General features: G+C 48.0%; 1 protein-coding gene across 1 annotated transcript in view; it reads left to right on the top strand.

Annotated features, from left to right (window-relative positions):
* TMEM132C (transmembrane protein 132C) overlaps positions 1-17,991 on the top strand; it is a 431,835-nt gene extending 413,844 nt beyond the window's left edge. The window contains exons 6-9 of the mRNA XM_023187261.2: positions 3,938-4,143; positions 5,943-6,216; positions 7,360-7,551; positions 15,168-17,991. Of these exons, the coding sequence (XP_023043029.2) occupies positions 3,938-4,143; positions 5,943-6,216; positions 7,360-7,551; positions 15,168-16,373 (1,878 nt within the window). The 3' untranslated portion in view covers positions 16,374-17,991. The remainder of the gene's footprint in view (positions 1-3,937; positions 4,144-5,942; positions 6,217-7,359; positions 7,552-15,167) is intronic.
* Positions 17,992-18,271: the final 280 nt, after the last annotated feature.

Here is an 18,271-nt window from a genome sequence, read left to right on the forward strand (position 1 = left end):
AGACCCAAGTGGAGATGTGGAAGAAGCAGGTGGATATCCAGAGACAGGAGCTGAGGAGTTGTCAGCACAGAGATGCACTTTCAAGCATCATAACTAAACGATTACCGTCATGAGCGGGATGTCGAGGGTGCAAGGAGTGGATCTCAAAGTGGTGTCCAGAGCAGCAGCAGCAACAGCATCCGTGGCCACTGGTTACAAATGCCCGTGTGGGTCCCCACCCCCGACCTGCTGAATCTGAGATGGACACTCAGCAGTCTGTGCCAACAGGCCCTCCCTGAGGCTTGCTCAAGTCTGAGAACCAGCTTGGCTAGAGGACGATTCAGGCCAGGTCTCCCATGGGACATCCATGACTGACCAGCAGATGCCTCTGCTTTCCCCTTGGAAAGTGACCCCCAGGCTCTTCCTAGGAGGCAGGTGCAGTCTCAGGAAGGTGCCAAAGCCTGAGCGATAACAGAATATGGCAACTGACCATATGTGGCTCCACCAAGCCCGTGACCCCGCCGCCCCTGAGTCCTCACAGGCAGACACTGATTTCTGGGCCGTGGCTACCATGCATTCTGCCCGCATAGCTTAAATGTCAGAGTGAGTGGAGTCCAGTGGGCAGTTTTCTCAACCGGCAGCTGATCCACAGTGAAAGATAAAAAGCAGTCTGAGAAACAAAGCCGAGGGACTAAAAAGACTCCTGTGGGGTTTTGATTCCTTTCTGCAGTTGAGCGGGCTCATTTTTTCATATGGTGGTTCTCACTGCTAGCCACTTAGGAGATGATTAATGCATCCTGAGATGTCCCCAGACGTTTATGACACCTTCAGGAGTAGCAGTGACGACGGCTCTATCATGCACGGCAGCTTCATACCCTTGGCATTGCTCTTAATTATTTATATATTCGGGAGCGGCCAGGTTTCCTCCCACCAGAGCTCAGAAAGGTAATAAATGAGAAAAGTCAATGGTCTGTAAATTACAACATTGATTAAAGAAGTGATTACTGATATAACTCTTGCTCGGCTGTTATGCTAATGCCTTCCCAGATCCAGGACAGTGTTTACCCGCTAATGACAAGCCTGGGACAGCAACTAAAATTGTCTTCCTTCTTTAATCAGCATGTAAACATTTTTAAACCACTCTTGACCATGAATGAGAAGATCCATCCATGTGTTCCCCTCCCAACTGCTCCTTGCCACTGTCCCCAGCAGATGGAGGAAATTCTCTCAGCCCAGCCCTCACCAGCTGCCTCTCCAAACAGAAGTGCAAGTTGAAGATGAAAATTGAGCCCAGAGTAGCCATCCATGGTTCCCGGAAGCTGGGGAAAGAGGGTGATCAGATTACAGGAGTTCTTTACTCAGCATGGAACATTATTTGGCCGAGGCCACAGACCTCCAGAGGGGGGACTCTGTTCTTTCCCACCTACGTGATCTAGACAGCAGACAGACAAGCAAATCGGTAATTATAGCTTAGTATGCTAAGTGCTATGTGAGGGGTTTCTGAGTGACTTCATTAACTGAAATGTTCTGCTAGAAGTGTGTGCATTTCTCCAGCAAGAATTAGCTTTATGCATATTCTCAAAAGAGTGAATGACCCAAGAAAGGTTAGGAAACACTGCCTGAGCACTTTCTAGAAACTTTTGAATTAACTTCTTGTGTTTTTGTGGCTTTTGGCTCCATCTCATTTCCGACTCTCACTGCATCTTCCATCAACCCCAAGAGCCTTGATGACTGTCCTGAAGCAGGCGTCCCCATGAAGGGAAGGCCCTCCTCATCCATCCCTCTGTCCATCTCTCTGTGCATCAGTGTGTGCTTCCATCTGTCAGTTTATCTCTCTATCCATCTGTCCAGCTATCTACCCATTTATCCACCAGCAATTCACCTGTCCATCCATCCATCTATCCATGCATCCACCCATCTGTCTGTCCAGCGATGTATGCATCTGTCCATCTGTTCACCTGTCTATCAGTCTATCAACCTATTCACCCATTTATCCACCAGCCATTCACTTGTCCACCCATCCATTCATATGTCTGTCCATCAGTGTGTGCATCCACCCATCAGTTCATCTGTCTATACATCTATCCAGCTATCTACCCATGTGTCCACCACTCATTCACCTGTCCATCCGTCCATTCATGTGTCTGTCCATCAGTGTGTGCATGCATCCGTCAGCTTATCTGTCTATCCATCTATCCAGCTATCTACCCATTTGTCCACTACCCATTCACCTGTCTATCCATCCATCTGTCCATTAGTGTGTGCATCCATCTATCAGTTCATATGTCTATCCATCTACCCACCTATTCACCCATTTATCCAGCACCCATTCACTTGTCCATCCATGCATCCATTCATTCCTCCATCTGTCTGTGCATCAGTGTGTGCATTCATCCATCTGTTCATCTGTCTATCCATCTATCCATCCATCCATTCATCCATGCAATATCCATTTCACTGAGCTCCTGCTTCATAAGCAGCTGGTGTAAGGAACCCAGAGGTGAAGAATAAACAGGAAGTACTTTTTGCCTTCAAAGATTTCTTAGTTTAAGAGGTGATGTGGACACCTGGGACCAATTTAAATCTCATCTGATAAGCTTGGCTATTCAACAGGGGTCATATTGTTTCTCGATAACCCAACTTGGTTTCTATTTTCAGTTTTCAATTCATCAGGGTGGCAGATACAGAATGCCAGTCTAATTTCCAGGGGACTTAACTATTGCCAAGGCCTTGGGAAAGGGCACATCTTGTCTGATAGTCTTCTGTTCGCAGTTCCTAGGGGACATTTTTTACCGGCCACAGTCCGCACAGGTTACCTCCCCAATGGCCCTCATTGTTGTCCACGTTGCCCCTTCCTGCCTGCTTGAGAACACAGACATCATTCTGCTGTTTCCTTGCTACACTGGGAATGCCCAGTGGGCTGGTTGATACAGTCATATTTGGATGAATAATCTTGGAACACAAAAGCCAAACACTTGCAAACTTTATTTTTTTTAGTCTGTGTGTTTATTTTTCTTTCTGCTCTGTCTCATCCCTTTCCTGAGACAGCAACCTGACCGAAAGGGGAAAAGGAAAGGGAGGCACATAGGGAAAAGGAAACACAGGTTGGTAGTCCCTAATGTGATCGGCCATTCACACAATGAACACTTATTATATAAACAATCCGACGGGGTCATAGAAGACTTGTCCCACGGACCCCTGAGCTGGGGTAGGTCCAGCAAACAGGGATGGGAAGGTGCTTGCAGGCACAGGGACCGGCCTTGCCAAAACCTGGGGACCATGAAGAACCTACATCAGGCCTGCATGTGCATGGAGGGGAGAGACCTCAGAATTAGTGAGAACCACACTGGGGAGGAAGGCACTACAGGCCCTTTGCATCCTTGGAGGCTGGATGAGGTGGGTTGTGGGTGCAGCTTACTTTCTGAAAAGTCACACCTGCCCAGGGTGCGAAATCTTCTGGTGCTCACATCAAATCACTCAGCTAACCCAGATTTCAGCTACAGCTGCAGTTCTGTGCAAGTTCAGGTTCACTTTTTGATTGCAGTCTCACCTCAATCTGCTTTCTGTTTTCTGTCCCAGGCGGAGAAGCCCTCAGCCAGCAGGAATAAGAGATGGTAGCTAAAAATATTCCCACCTCTTACTCCTCAGGTGGACAATTCTAGATACTTTTCATGAAGCCTCTGAAAACTGAGCCCATGGTCCCTGTAGCAGCCTCAAAAATGCACCTTCCTATTGGATTTTCTTCTTTCTCTGTCTTCCTCATCTGCTCCTTCACCCCTGCTCCCTGGGGTCAACTCAAAATTCGACTGAGTGCACCAAATCCTAGTCTCAGGCTCTGCATTAGGAGAAACCTGAATTAAGTATTTGTGCTTTGCAAGATAATAGGAAAAACAAAAAAAGGATGGTTTCCAAGGCCCCATGAACTTCTCCTCCATCCTTTCTCCCTCTGTCTTTTCAGGTGTCTGACCGCTGCGACTACATCTTTGTCAATGGCAAAGAGATCAAAGGAAAGATGGATGCGGTGGTGAACTTCACATACCAGTACCTGAGTGCCCCACTGCATGTCACCGTGTGGGTGCCCCGGCTGCCCCTGCAGATCGAGGTCTCTGACACGGAGCTCAGCCAGATCAAGGGCTGGAGGGTCCCCATTGTGACCAGTAAGAGGTGAGCCTCGGATGGGGAGATGCCTTAGAGCCATAATAACAACTGTGTTTACTGACCTTAACACTAAAGGATCCAATGCTTAGGAGATGCTGGTATCATCTCAGCAATTAAATCTCCCCAAGGCTCCCAGATAACCCAGCCAGGCCCAAAAGCTGCTAAACATCAGGTTTGTGTCAAACCCAGGTTGTCCTCACTCTACACCGGGGCTTATATGAGACTGTCTCTTAAAGGTGGCTCTCCCAAAATGACACGACGGAGTGAATGCATTTTTCTTAGCATCTTGGTTACCAGGCAATTTGAAGTTCGGTTTGTTTTCTCCAAAAAAAAGAGTCCTTCTCTGTGCTTTATGCTTATCTATAAGCTTGAAATGTTCTATGCAGATCAAATTATTGGATAAAATTTAATTGCATTTCTAATGGATACTGGGCTCACTATTTGCTAAAAACCTCTAATTTGTTATCTGAGTTTCCGGACTGTCTGTCTGTCACATGTGAGAGTATGGGGCCTTGTTTTCTCAGCCCTGTGACTCCCGGATTAGCAGACATTAGCTAAGTGAAGGTGTTGCTGAGTTTGCAGCTTCCTGCCTGGAATGCTCCACCCCAGACCACCAGGACTCTTTTCTTGACAGTCCCCCAGGCACCAGGGCCTTTGTCATAAGGGAGAGCGTCTCAAGAAGAGTAAGTAGGACAGTGAGATGAGGAATCGATCTCTACAAGGAGAAGCTGAAGACATTTGGCCTGATGGGGGAGGACAGCTGTGAATCCACCCAGTCCTTCAGATGAGTTTGTGGTCATGAGTGGCCAAGACAATGAGTTTGTTCCACATCCCTGTGGGGGAAGAATTGAGACTCCTTGGGCTCCAACCCAATCTCTGCCACTAATTAGCTTTGTGAGCATGGGCAAGCTACCTAACCTCTCTGTGCCTTAGTTTCCTCATCTGGTCATGAGAATAATTATGAGTTTGCCTCATAGTATTATGAGGTTAAAAAGAGTTCATACATGTGGAAGCATAAAGTGGGACCTGCCACATCTCAAATGTGTAAGACAGCTCTGTCCAATAGGACTTTGTACAGTGGTGGAATGTTCTAGAACTCCTCTGTCCAACATGGTGGTCACTAGCACAAGTAGCTATGGAGTGCCTGGACTGTAGCCAATGTGACAGGGAAGTTCAATTTTTTATTTAATTTTTATTTATTTAAATTAACATTTAGGGTTCAGTGTGGTAGTTCATAATTGTAATCCCAGCACTTTGGGAGGCCAAGGTGGGAGAATCACTTGAGGCCATGAGTTCAAGACCAGCCTGGGCAACATAGCAAGACCCCATCTCTACAGAATTTTTTTAAAAATTAGCCACGCATGATGGCGCATGCCTTTAGTCCCAGCTACTCAGGAGGCTGAAGCAGGAGGATCCCTTAACCCCAGGAGTTCAAGGCTGCATTGAGCTAGGATGGATCACTGCACTTTAGCCTGGACAACAGAGCAAGACCCTGTCTCTAAAAATGTAATAATAATTCATTAATTAATAAAAAGTAAAATAGCCACATGTGGCCAATGCCTACTTATGAGACAGTGCAGGCTTAGTACATATTAGCCCTTGTCTTTTATTTTTCAATAAATGTATTCGAGAAAGAGATGCCCATCGCTTCGTGTTGCCTAGAGATAGGCTTGGTGCCCCTTGCGTGGTCCTGGGGCTCGTGTCTTCAATGTCATCTCTTTGAGGTTGAGGCGGGTCCTGCCTGTCTCAAGAACATCTTAGACTCCTCTCCCTGGATCTGAGAGCTCTTTGTCCCTTCCCACAAGGCCCACTCGTGAGAGCGAGGATGAGGACGAGGAGGAGCGGCGGGGCCGGGGCTGCGCGCTGCAGTACCAGCACGCCACCGTGCGGGTCCTCACCCAGTTTGTGTCCGAGGGCGCCGGCCCGTGGGGCCAGCCGAGCTACCTGCTTAGTCCCGACTGGCAGTTCGACATCACTCACCTGGTGGCAGACTTCATGAAGCTGGAGGAACCTCACGTGGCCACCCTCCAGGACAGCCGGGTCCTAATCGGGCGAGAGGTTGGGATGACGACCATCCAGGTAGGGAGCTGGGAGTCTCTGTGTCCCCAGCACTGGGCACGTATGCAGTACTGAGGGAGACTCAATGAGTGGGCAGGTCATTGTGGCCAATTCCTCAACCCCATGATGGCTCCAGATTGCATCATGGGGACACAGGAAGATGAGCCCAGGCCAGATCTTGAGTCCAGCCTCCTTCCAAACAGAATGGAGAAGGTGGCAGCTGCACCCTCTTAGCTCCCCATGTGACCTCATTCTCAATGGCTGCCTCCACCATTCCCATCACCTCCCAGCACCCCCATCCTACCTCTGATTCTCCTTCTGAACACACACTTTTCTAACTTATTCCCCCTATGCCTTCTTAGAAATAGCCGTAGTCTTCTCCATGCACTGCTTCTACCAGTGGCTCAGGGAGAAAGCATGGATTCTTCCTCTCATTTCTTCCTTCTTTCAGTCATTCTGTCTTCCTACCATTTACTTATTCAACAAACTGCTTTGAAATCCTGCTCCTTCTTTTTCACTGGAGGAAGGGTATAGAATGGTAAAATTTCAGGACAGATGATGGGTCCTGGACAGCCTTTTCCTCAATCTCTCAAGTCCCACCCTACTGAATCCACCATTCTGGAATGTCATTCGGGATCCTTACACCATATGTGGGAATGGTTAGCACATTCCTATCATTTCCCCTGGACATCTCAAGCCTGACATTTGGCTTACAAGATGAGACAGAAAGCAATGTTTTGGCAGAGGATACATTGTGGTGGTGGTGGGAGGAGTGAACTATTTATAATTCACTTTTATAAATTTATAATTCAATGCTTCATGAGTCTGTTCAACAGGATCACCATGTACAGTTAACCAGGTTGTGCATTGTACAAGCATACTTCATCTATATAGGAGGAGTCATTCCCTTTTAAAGACAGAATGGATTTTAATATCTATTCCGAATTTTCAACAGGGAGAATTAAGGTGTCTTGGGGAAAGGGTAACTTTGATTCTCACAAAGGCATGGGATGGACCAGTGTATAGAGTGAAGTAGATATGTAACCCCTTTGCCCTGTATTCTGGACCTCAGGCCTGTTGGGATGGAAGAAATATTGCTGGGGAAGGGGCTAACATCTGGAAAAAGGTGTGATGGATTTTCCTTGTGTCCTGCCAATCCCACAGGTGTTGTCTCCACTGTCTGACTCCATCCTGGCAGAGAAGACAATAACCGTGCTAGATGACAAAGTGTCAGTGACAGACTTGGCCATCCAGCTCGTGGCTGGGCTGTCTGTCACCCTTTACCCCAACGCAGAAAACAGCAAGGCCATAACAGCTGTGGTCACAGCTGAGGAGCTGCTGCGGACCCCCAAACAGGTAGGGGGCCAAATGCCAGAGGTTCAGAGGGAGCAGGGTCAGTCACTGTGCCTGCTTCGGCAAAGGGGCAGGATGGAGTGAGAAATGGGGGTAGGTTAACAGAACCACATTCCACATTGGAAGCTACGTCATTGCAGACAAAGTGCTCGCTCATCTTACCCGCATAGCTTTTGAGCAACACAGACCATTTACCAGCCTCCTCACCAGGTCTCCTGGCTGCTGTTCTTACCCCTGCACTCCCCTCTCTTCTCAAGAGCAAAGTAAGCCTTTAAAACCATAAACCACATCATGCCTTTTACTGGCTTAAAATGCTCCAATGACGTCCCATTGCACTTAGAAAGATACCATATTCCTTTGACAGCCCACATGACCCCACACGATGTACCTCCTGGCTCTAGCTCTGACTTTATCCTCTGCCGCCCTTGGTCTCTCTCATCCTATTTGAGGCACACACTCCCCTTGCACTTCTTTAGGGGTTTTGCAATTGCTGTTGCTTTTGCCTGGGATGCACCACCCTCACGACTGAGCATGGCTCATTCTCATTTTCATACCCAGTTATGATACCCTCTTCTCATAAATGCCTTCACTCACAGCAAATGGGTCTAAGTCAGCCCCATTTCCTACTACATAAAGCATGTTTCTCCTCCATGGGATATAGGCTTCTACAAGACAAGCCTTCTGTTCATCGCTGTATCCCTGGTGACCATCACAGGGCCAGCACATAGTAGGTGCTCAATAAATGTTGGTTGAGTGACTGAATGACTCTTAGAGCTGGGCTGGAAGACAGGAAATGAGAGAGCAGGGAGAATGACCCACGTAATACCACCAGGATGGGTTCGTCTGGCCTTAACAACCTGCATATGGGTATTTGCCTTGTCTGCAGGACTTTCTGCTTCTGATGTCATCATTGGGACAATACTTATGAGAAGAGTGGAGTTAGGAGCCAGACGGCCCAGATGGTATCACAGCTGTGTCCCTTACCTCCTGTGTAACCTCAGGCAAGATGCCTCACCCGTGTCTCAATTCTTAATGAGAAAGTAACAACACCTGTGAAGAGTCCGTTTGCAAATTAAATTAGGCTTAACGACGTTGAGTGCTAAAAACAGTGGCTGGCACAAACCAGCCAGTGTTAGCTCTTTTCCTGGGAACGGCTGCTGTTGTTATGATCACGATTTTAGTGAAAGCACACAGGGCCTTGGATGCTCTATCAGAGCAGACAGTCTTGACTCGGAATATTCTGCTTCAAACCCAGTTTCCTCTGGTGACTTGCAGCAAGAGGCAGGCGGTCTGGGGAGGAAGCTCAGATTAAATCCACACCCCACTGTAGACTGAGCAATGCTGGAGGAGCTGTCATGTGGCTGGGACAGGCAACAGGGCCCAGGGGTTGGCAGTAGGGGTTGGGATCCCTTGACATGCACCAGCAGGAACAGGATAGTGCTACAAAGCAGAGGCATGATGAGGAGAACAGAGGGCGGCGGTGGTCAAGGGCGCGGGCATGATGACAAAGTCTAGGGGCTTGCGTTCTTCTAGCGGGGGATTGGAAAGTTCCAGCCATAGTGCAGGATTTCAGTGCAGTTCAAGGACTGCAAACTCAAATGCCTACAGGGGCTGGGCTGGTGTTATAAGCAAGCAGTGCAGGCTGTGCAAAATCCCTGTGGCCTTGTCTAGTAGCGGGGTCTATGATGAGCTAGAGTGAAGATGCTCAGTGCTCCGAGACATGCCCGTTATCTGCTGCTATGTAACAGCTGCCACACACTTAGCAGCTGTAAACAACACGCTCTTATAGCAGCTGAAACAACACACACTTACTAGCTCACAGTGCAGTGGGTGGGCTCAGCTGGGTTCATGCTCAGAGTATCAGAAGGCTGAAATCACAGTGTTGGTTGCCTAAGTTCTTAGGCTCTAAGGAAGGATCTTCTTCCAGAATTATTTGTGTGGTGGCAGAATCCAGATCTTCGCAGTTGTAGGACTGAGGTTGCCAATTCTTGGCGGGTTATTTGCCGGAATCCTCTCTTAGTTCCTCAAGTCCACCTGCATTCCTTCTCAGTCCCCACCTTACCCTCATCGGCTTCGACACTAGCAACAATGCATGGAGTCTTTCTCATGCTTCCAGTCTCTCCACCTGCCCCTTCTGTCACCAGCTAGAGAAATCGCTCAGTTTTTAAGGACTCATGTGATTTCACTGGACTCACCCAGATAATCCAGGAAGACCACTCTATCAACTGTGCCATGTAACAATGTAACATAATCATGACAGCGGTCACTCATCCCACACACATGTTCTGGGAATTGGGGCAGAACATCCTTGGTGGGTCATTCTAGGAATTCTGCCTAACGAGGAGAGAGTTGCTACCTGATTTTGCCCCAGCGTGTCAGCAGGAGGGACCTGGGGTGCATGCAGGTCCTCATCCAGTCCACAGCACTGGCTTCTTCAAGTCTACTCTTTGGGGGCGGATGGGGCAGGAAATCAGCATGGTGTTTTCTGGTTTACAAAGAGCAGAGGAATACTTTCACATTTGGGATTAAGAAGAAAAAAGATCAGAGGAAAGTGTCAGAGAGAAAGCTGAAAGCATGAAACTATTTGCTGAGAATGGGTAATGAATTACGGTGGACGATTGGCATTGCAACCCCCTTGTCATGGGGCATGGCCAGCCGCTCCCCATCTCCTGTTGCCCATCTGTCTTCATCAGTGGACAGTAATTGGCGTCCCCTAGCACTGACTCGGGGGATTTGTGGACGTAGTTCACCTGATTTGCAGACACGACTGTTGAAAGGATAGAGCTCTAAATCATTTCTGGGCATGTGTTATTTTAAGTCATTCAGAAGTTCTCATCTTTGGGGAAATGTGTTGGCTTCTCCTGATGAAACACCACATTCCAGCCTCTCTGTAATGAGCGAGTGGAAGAAGTTAGTCTCAATCATGCAGCAGGGCTGATGGAGATGGATCTTGGCAAACCAGCCGTGTTCTGAGGCTTTAATTCCGATTGTCTGCCGTTCGGGGGCTTGTTTTATGTTAACTTCTTTCCCCATCTAGTTTGTGAAGAAAAATTAAGTCAAGATGAAACGTCAGCCACAATGAACTTGCACACTGTTCAGTCTTTTATCTCAGCCCTTAGAGTGTAGACGGCTGGCACCTTGTTCATGATATTTTCAACTTTGAAATCGAAAATCTGAAAGGTTTTTACACCTACAAATAGAGGGTAGTAGCCTGCATGTTCCCCTGTGCCTTGTTTGCTCTAAAGAAAGTAGGATAGAAAAATGAAAGGAGAAATCACTTGGTATTTGTGCATGAGGTTGAGGCATTAGAAGGACTTGTCGGGTTGTGTAATGCATCAGCTGACATGGACAGAGGAGACAAGGGTGAGTGCCAGCATCCCTGAGCCATCTCTTCTGTCTTAGTTTTGGTCTTCTCAGAAGCTGAGCCTGAGACAAGGATTCAGGTGCAAGTAGTTTATTCAGGTGGTGAAGACGACACCAGTAGAGAAGTCGGGGGTGATGGAAGGAAGAAAAATGCAACGAGTAGATTGTGCTACCAACTCAGCCACCACCAAGGGCAGTCGGAGCTCCTGTCTGTTGGGTGACTGTACGCCAGTCTGGAAAGGCCAGAAGAGTTACTGCACTTGAGGGGCAAGGGATCTGGGATAAATATGACAACTGCCGTGAATCCTTCATTGGGGGCTGCCCACAGTGGTTATTCACTCCTTGGCACATCTTGCTGTAGGCACAACCACATGAATTCCAGAAGCCAGAGAGTGACCTTGGGCAAAAAAATAAGTTTAAAAAAAAAAAGCAAAGTTGAACACTGAAAGTTGAGCTAGGAGGAGCTGAATGGGCAGCCACCCAAAGAGAGCTCCACACCCTCCTAAAACTTCCTGCACAGGTTCACCCGTCAGAGCCAGCTGGTGTTGGCCAGGGCTTACGATCACAAGTGATACGACCCAACCCAACTCAGCCTGCCTTCACACACAGCAGGATGCATCAGTGCGTGTCCAGGCATTTGGATCTTCAGCTACAGCTAGATGCAGATGCTCAAATGATGTCATGAGAATTCTTTTTTTAATCACTAGCATTCTTCCTCCCTCCTGCGTGATGTAGTCATCATTGCTGTGAACACTGGCTGCTCCCAAGCTACTCCAATGTTTCCTTCTGGAATTCCTACCAAACAAGCGTTGGCCATTCTCATTCTCTCCTTTATTTCTTTTCACCTGCCCATTCACAGTTTTATTTCTTGATATGCCTGTGGTTCTATCTGGGTGACGTAGGGGACTTTGTCTCCCACTGTAGTAATTCTCTCCTCGAACGTCTCATCTGCTGTTCGAACCACCCATTGAGTCACTCATTTCATTGACCGTATTTTTCATTTCTATTAATTCTACATGTCCCTTTGCACCCCTTCCTTCCTGCTCTGTTTTCATTCATTTTTTTTTTTGAGACAGAGTCTCACTCTGTAACCCAGGCTGGAGTGCTGTGGTGCAATCTTGGCTCACTGCAACCTCCACCAACTGGGTTCGAGCAATTATTCTGCCTCAGCCTCCAAGTAGCTGGGACTACAGGCACCTGCCACCACATTGGGCTAATTTTTGTATTTTTTGTAGGGATGGGGTTTCCCATGTTGGCCAGGCTGGTCTTGAACTCCTGACCTCAGGTGGTCTGCCTGCCTCACCTCCTAAAGTGTTGGGATTACAGGTGTGAGCCACTGCACCCAGACCCCATTTGCTTTTATTGGGATGATTTCAACTCATTTTAATGTCTCTTTAATTTTTTAATTAAATTTTTAAATTTCTTTTTACTTTTATTTCTTAGACGATTTTTGTTCATTTGTTTTATGTTATGTTTTATTTCATAGACTATTGTTTTTTGTTGGTTTCCTTTATGTTATAGCCTTTGGAGTCTTCTGTGATCTCACGCATCAGTCTGCTCACCTTCCTGTGTAAATGTTTAATGCACCCTTCTTACAGTGCAGCCTTCCCCCTTACAGATTGTAACCTTTCTTTCTTTGTATCATGAGCACCTCTTCAGCCCTGGTTGCTCGGCTTTGTTTTGTTCTGAAGGAGGTTGTATTTGCATTTGCACAGGTCCAACTTCAAGTGACTTTCTTTTCTCCCAATTCCCATACCACAGAGGTAGTTATCACATCCAAGTGTGGGCTTTTGATGTTGAGTGGCAACATCTCCATCCTGTGCTCAGAGCACACACAAGCTTTGCTGCTGTATCTCTGGCTCAGCAGGTAGGATTTTCCCATAACCCGCCCGTGGAGAGGGTGCTGCTGCCTCCCTGGGCTGCAATGACAGTGTCTGGGATGGATGGGGACAAAGGTCCAGGAAGGCCACGAGGTCAGACCTGGTTTGCTGTGAAAAGGGCAGGGAGGAAAGGAGGCAGCTACGTGACCTTTTCAGCAGAGAGTGAGTCGCTGTGGTCTTTGTGGGCTGATAAAATGGGCTCTGGCAGTGGCTGTTCCAGGGGGTCCCTAGCACAGGGGCCAAGAGCTCAGCTCTGAAGCCACACCAGTTCCAGCCCTGATCCTGCCTCTTCCTGACGATGTGACTGGACATATTTCTTTTTTTATTTTTTTAACTTTTATTTTCAGTTCAGGGGTACTTGTGCAGCTTTGTCACATAGCTACACTTGTGTCATGGGGGTTAGTTGTACAGATTATTTCATGACCCAGGTATTAGGCCTAGAACCCATTAGTTATTATTCTTGATCCTCTCCCTGGTCCCACCCTCCACCCTCCAATAGGCCCAGTGTGTGCTGTTCCCTTCTATCTGTCCATGTGTTCTCATCATTTAGCTCTCACTTATAAGTGAGAACATGCAGTGTTTGGTTTTCTGTTTCTGTGTCAGTTTGCTAAGGATAATGGCCTCTAGCTCCATCTGTGTCCCTGCAAAGGATGGGATCTTGTTCTTTTTATGGCTACATAGTATTCCACGGTGTATGTGTACCACATTTTCTTTATCCCATTTATCACTAATGGGCTGGAGAGTTTTTCCTAGATGAGTGGAGGAGGCTGAAATATGCAATTCGAATCACAAAGTAGAGAGCCTGTATCCACTGGGTACTTGCTGTGGATCAGGTGCCATTTAGGTTGACTTTGTGTCTTCGCTATTGTGACTCTATGTCTTTGCTATTGTGAATAGTGCTGCGATGAACATATGTGTGCATGTGAGCACAGTTCTTAACCTCTCTTTGGGCAGGAAGCATAGCCCATCCTACTTTGTGAAAGAGGAGAAAATGCATTCTGTAATAACTGCAAACAACACCTGACCCACAGCAAGTGCCCAGGGGATATGGGCTGTCTGTTTTGTGATTAGGATTGCACTTTTCACCCTCCTCTATTCATACAGGAAAAACTATTCCCCAGCTACACCCAGGCTCTGTCCTAGGTGCTGAAGATTGGGCCGCCACTAAGCATCTCTGTCCTTAGGGAGTTCCCGCTCTTGGAAGCAGGATGGAAGTACCCGTGGCTAAGTCAAGAACAAGGCCTTGTGTGGGGTTATGTTTGCTGTGGGCACCCAAAGGGGAGAGGATGTCATTATTGCCCTGGGGAGGAGGCGAGAGAGCAGGAAGCCTTGGGCTCACGAGAATCTGCCAGTCACATGGGCACGGGTGTGAGTGGCATTTCTAGGTCACTAGCTTTCCACTTTCTTTGGAATATTATTCAGCCATAAAAAAGAATGAAATATTGCCATTTGCAGCCATGTGGATGAGCCTGGAAGACATTATTTTGAGTAAAAGAAGCCAGGCACATAAAGTCAAATGTTTTCGACCAGTCCCCACAATGGGAAATAATTTTTACATAGCTGTTGGGCCGCTGACAGAAGTATAGTGAGTGTGCGAAATAAACTCAGCGCCTTCACACTGGCCCTTAGCTTCCTCTTTCCCTCTGATGGGAATTTCCACAAAAGCTACCCATGCAGAACAAAGGCAGCACAACTGAATTGGGCCCACCAGCCAATGCCATGTGCTGCACCCCACACAGCACTGCTGCCCAGCTACAGCCAAGCAGAGCATCTGCAGTGGCACAACAGGGTCAACCTTAAAGGGCAAAATGCTCTTGTTCTCTTGTTTCTCAGGCAAAGCTTAATTCACTGGGGGCAGTGCAGGGAGAAGAGGGGAGGTTCCTTTCTAATGTCATTGGTTCTGACAGTGTTACCCGCCCATCAGCCTTTGTCATCAGGCTGGACACAGACAACAGCTGTATCCATTCATCATACTCAGGCCACTGATCACAGAATGTGTGACAAAATGACCAGGGCCTGCCCTGGAAGCCAGTCATTGTCTGTGAAGATGCACCGGCTAACTGATTCCAGCAATAACTGTGTGGATAAAGCCACCTGGAGCCTCATCTCAGTTAGGGATTTTTTGTTTTGCCGTTTGTTTGTTCCTGGTAAGGATTATGAGGGCGCTGTTAGTCATGCCCCAATTTGTTCTCATTTAAATTAAGGTGATTTATCTGCCCCTGATAGAAAACCTGTATGATTTCTCCCCAGATGCATGAGCTGCTGGGTCTGGAATGGGGGTCCTGCTCCCTGTTTCCCAGGGTGTCCTCCTAGGAGGGGGTTTCTAAGGGAAGAGGCATTCCCCATGTGGTCTTCTAACTGCCTGTGTCCCTGCAGGAGGCTGTATTCAGCACATGGCTGCAGTTCAGCGATGGCTCGGTGACGCCCCTGGACATCTACGACACCAAGGACTTCTCCCTGACAGCCACCTCCCAGGACGAGGCTGTCGTGTCCGTCCCCCAGGCCCGCTCTCCCAGGTGGCCCGTTGTGGTGGCCGAAGGGGAAGGCCAGGGCCCACTGGTCCGAGTGGACATGACGATCGCCGAGGCCTGCCAGAAATCCAAACGCAAGAGCGTCCTGGCCGTGGGTGTCGGCAACGTCAGGGTCAAGTTCGGACAGAACGATGCTGACTCCAGCCCCCGCAGGGACTATGAGGAAGATGAGATCAAGAACCACGCCAGTGACCGCCGGCAGAAGGGTCAGCACCACGAGCGCACAGGCCACGATGGGCACTTCTATGGCAGCTCTCCCGTGGAGCGTGAGGAAGGGGCTCTCCGGAGAGCCACTACCACGGCCAGGTCCCTGCTGGACAACAAAGTGGTGAAGAACACCCGTGCAGACGGGGGCAGGCTGGCAGGAGAGGGGCAGCTACAGAACATCCCCATCGACTTCACCAACTTCCCAGCCCACGTGGACCTCCCCAAGGCCGGGAGTGGGCTGGAGGAAAATGACCTGGTGCAGACCCCGCGGGGCCTGAGTGACCTGGAGATAGGGATGTACGCCCTCCTGGGGGTGTTCTGCCTGGCCATCCTCGTCTTCCTGATCAACTGCGCCACCTTTGCCCTGAAGTACAGGCACAAGCAAGTGCCCCTGGAAGGTCAGGCCTCCATGACCCATTCTCACGACTGGGTGTGGCTCGGCAATGAGGCCGAGTTCCGGGAGAGCATGGGGGACGCGCCGCCGCCCCAGGACGAGCATACCACCATCATAGACCGCGGACCAGGGGTCTGCGAGGAGAGCAACCACCTCCTGCTCAATGGCGGCTCCCACAAGCACGTGCAGAGCCAGATTCACAGGTCAGCCGACTCCGGGGGGCGGCAGGGCAGAGAACAGAAGCAGGACACCCTGCACTCGCCCACCTCCAAGAGGAAGAAGGTGAAATTCACCACCTTTACCACCATCCCCCCGGACGACAGCTGCCCCACGGTGAACTCCATCGTCACTAGCAACGATGAGGACATCAAATGGGTGTGCCAAGACATGGCTGTGGGCGCCCCCAAGGAACTTAGAAACTATCTGGAGAAACTCAAAGATAAGGCTTAGGCCCCTCTAGCCAGAGGGCCCTGCCCGGATGCCTTCCTTGTACTGGAAACTGGCCCCAAGTGGGGCAGAAGGCGTTGTCAGTGGGGTTAAGAAGGGACGGTCCTGGGGTCCATGCTAGACCAGTTGGAAAGTTTTGAAGTCAGGAAAAGACATTTTTGTATCAAGGGATTTTTAGCAGTCAATGATGGTGGATTTTCAGAGGTCAGAGGGATAAAGTCTGGGGCACGGGGAGCGCAGACCAAGTTATTGAACTGCACAGGCAAAATTAGGAAGGTTATTTTATGAGTCAAAACATACTACAGACAAGCTACCAAAAATTATTTGTTAAAAAATTCAAAAAGACAAATAAAAAGAGAAATAATCATCTGTTTATATTTCTAATAAAGAAGCAAAATATAAAAATAGGGCCTGCTAGGAGACATTTTCCATTTTAATTCACTATTCACTTTTCCGAGGACAGCCTTCAACTGTCACCACACAGCTGGGGAGGAGACATTTCTTAACAGGGGTGCCTCTTGGGATAGAACTAAGGAGTTTTAAATCTTTACTTGATCATCTTTTCTTTTCTTTTCCACTTTTTCCTTTTTTTTTTCTTTCCTTGCCCTAGACTTCCATTGCATTTACATTTAATGTTTATTTCTGAGAAGCAGTATATTTTTCCTAAATGAAATGTAAATTATATTCCTATTCATTAGATGGGTTCCTAGAAACAATGTCAATTAATCCATTGTTTAAGTAGTAACTTGAATGTTTTTCTGTATCCCTTCGGCTTTGTTGATAGTGGCTGGTTTTGTACAATTGGAGGGAGCTCTCAAAGCCTTCTGGGGGAGGAGAGGAACTGTCCTTAATCCATCACCACTGCCATAGGGCAAAGCCAGCAGGTGTGGTCTTGTGAGGGGCTATACGGATGGGATGTGGCAGGAGAACAGAGCCCTGCCTGGACCACCTGACCCCTCGGGACTCCACCCCATCATCGTGTTGGTGTTCCTGTATAGGAGAAAGTTGGGTTAAATAAAAAAAAGAGGCCACTCCCAGGCGTCATCAGAGCCAACCTGGTGGGCTGGGTCTATCACAAGACATCCCTGATGCTGAACACGAACAAAGATAAAAACTGTTTGGGGGGTTTTTAAGTTGTTTTTCTTACTTTGTTGGGTGGGGTATACCAGCATAAACTCTAAAGATAAAATCTATGTTAGATTGTCAATCAACTGTGTTTTTGAACAGCATAATTGTGTAGCAGCACATTGCAAAAAACGCATTCATCCAAAGCGACACGTATGTGGCAACGAAGACCACGCCAGTGAAACAAGCCCCTTCGTGATCACCCGACTCTGGTTCTCCGTGTGCACCACTGGCTGCGGCTGCGGGAGGAAGATGCCTGGCAGTCCTCATGCTCTCCGCAGGGGGGCGCTCACCAAGATTCCAGGGGTGTTTATTGTGTTTATTTTTTTAATTACTAAACTCAGTAGCTAAGAAAGGGTCCTTGAAGCCTCCTAACCTGGGTTGGACCTTTGAAAAATATATTTGTAGCACATATTATAGATGGAAAGAAGAAGATATTTATTTATACCTGTGATGCCAATTGTCATTAAAAGGCTTTTCATGGCTTGACAAGTCAGTGTCTTGTGGGGTGTGTTTTATTTCACTTAATTGCTATTTCCCACCCCAAAATATACACCTCCAGAAGAATTCAACTCTTAGGCTAGAGGGAAACCAATGTATTTGCTAAATCTTTTTTGAAAAAAAAAAAAACTTTTTCCCTCTTGGTTTCTTGACTGATCCACAGTGATTCCTAATAAGAAGCACTTTCATTCACAGACCCACTGTCATCCACACCAGTACCCAAAATCAATGAGCAGGTGGGAGTTTATTCATAGACCACCGTCATCCACACCAGC

The sequence above is a fragment of the Piliocolobus tephrosceles genome, chromosome 10, assembly GCF_002776525.5.
Source record: "Piliocolobus tephrosceles isolate RC106 chromosome 10, ASM277652v3, whole genome shotgun sequence".
Lineage (NCBI taxonomy): Eukaryota > Metazoa > Chordata > Mammalia > Primates > Cercopithecidae > Piliocolobus > Piliocolobus tephrosceles.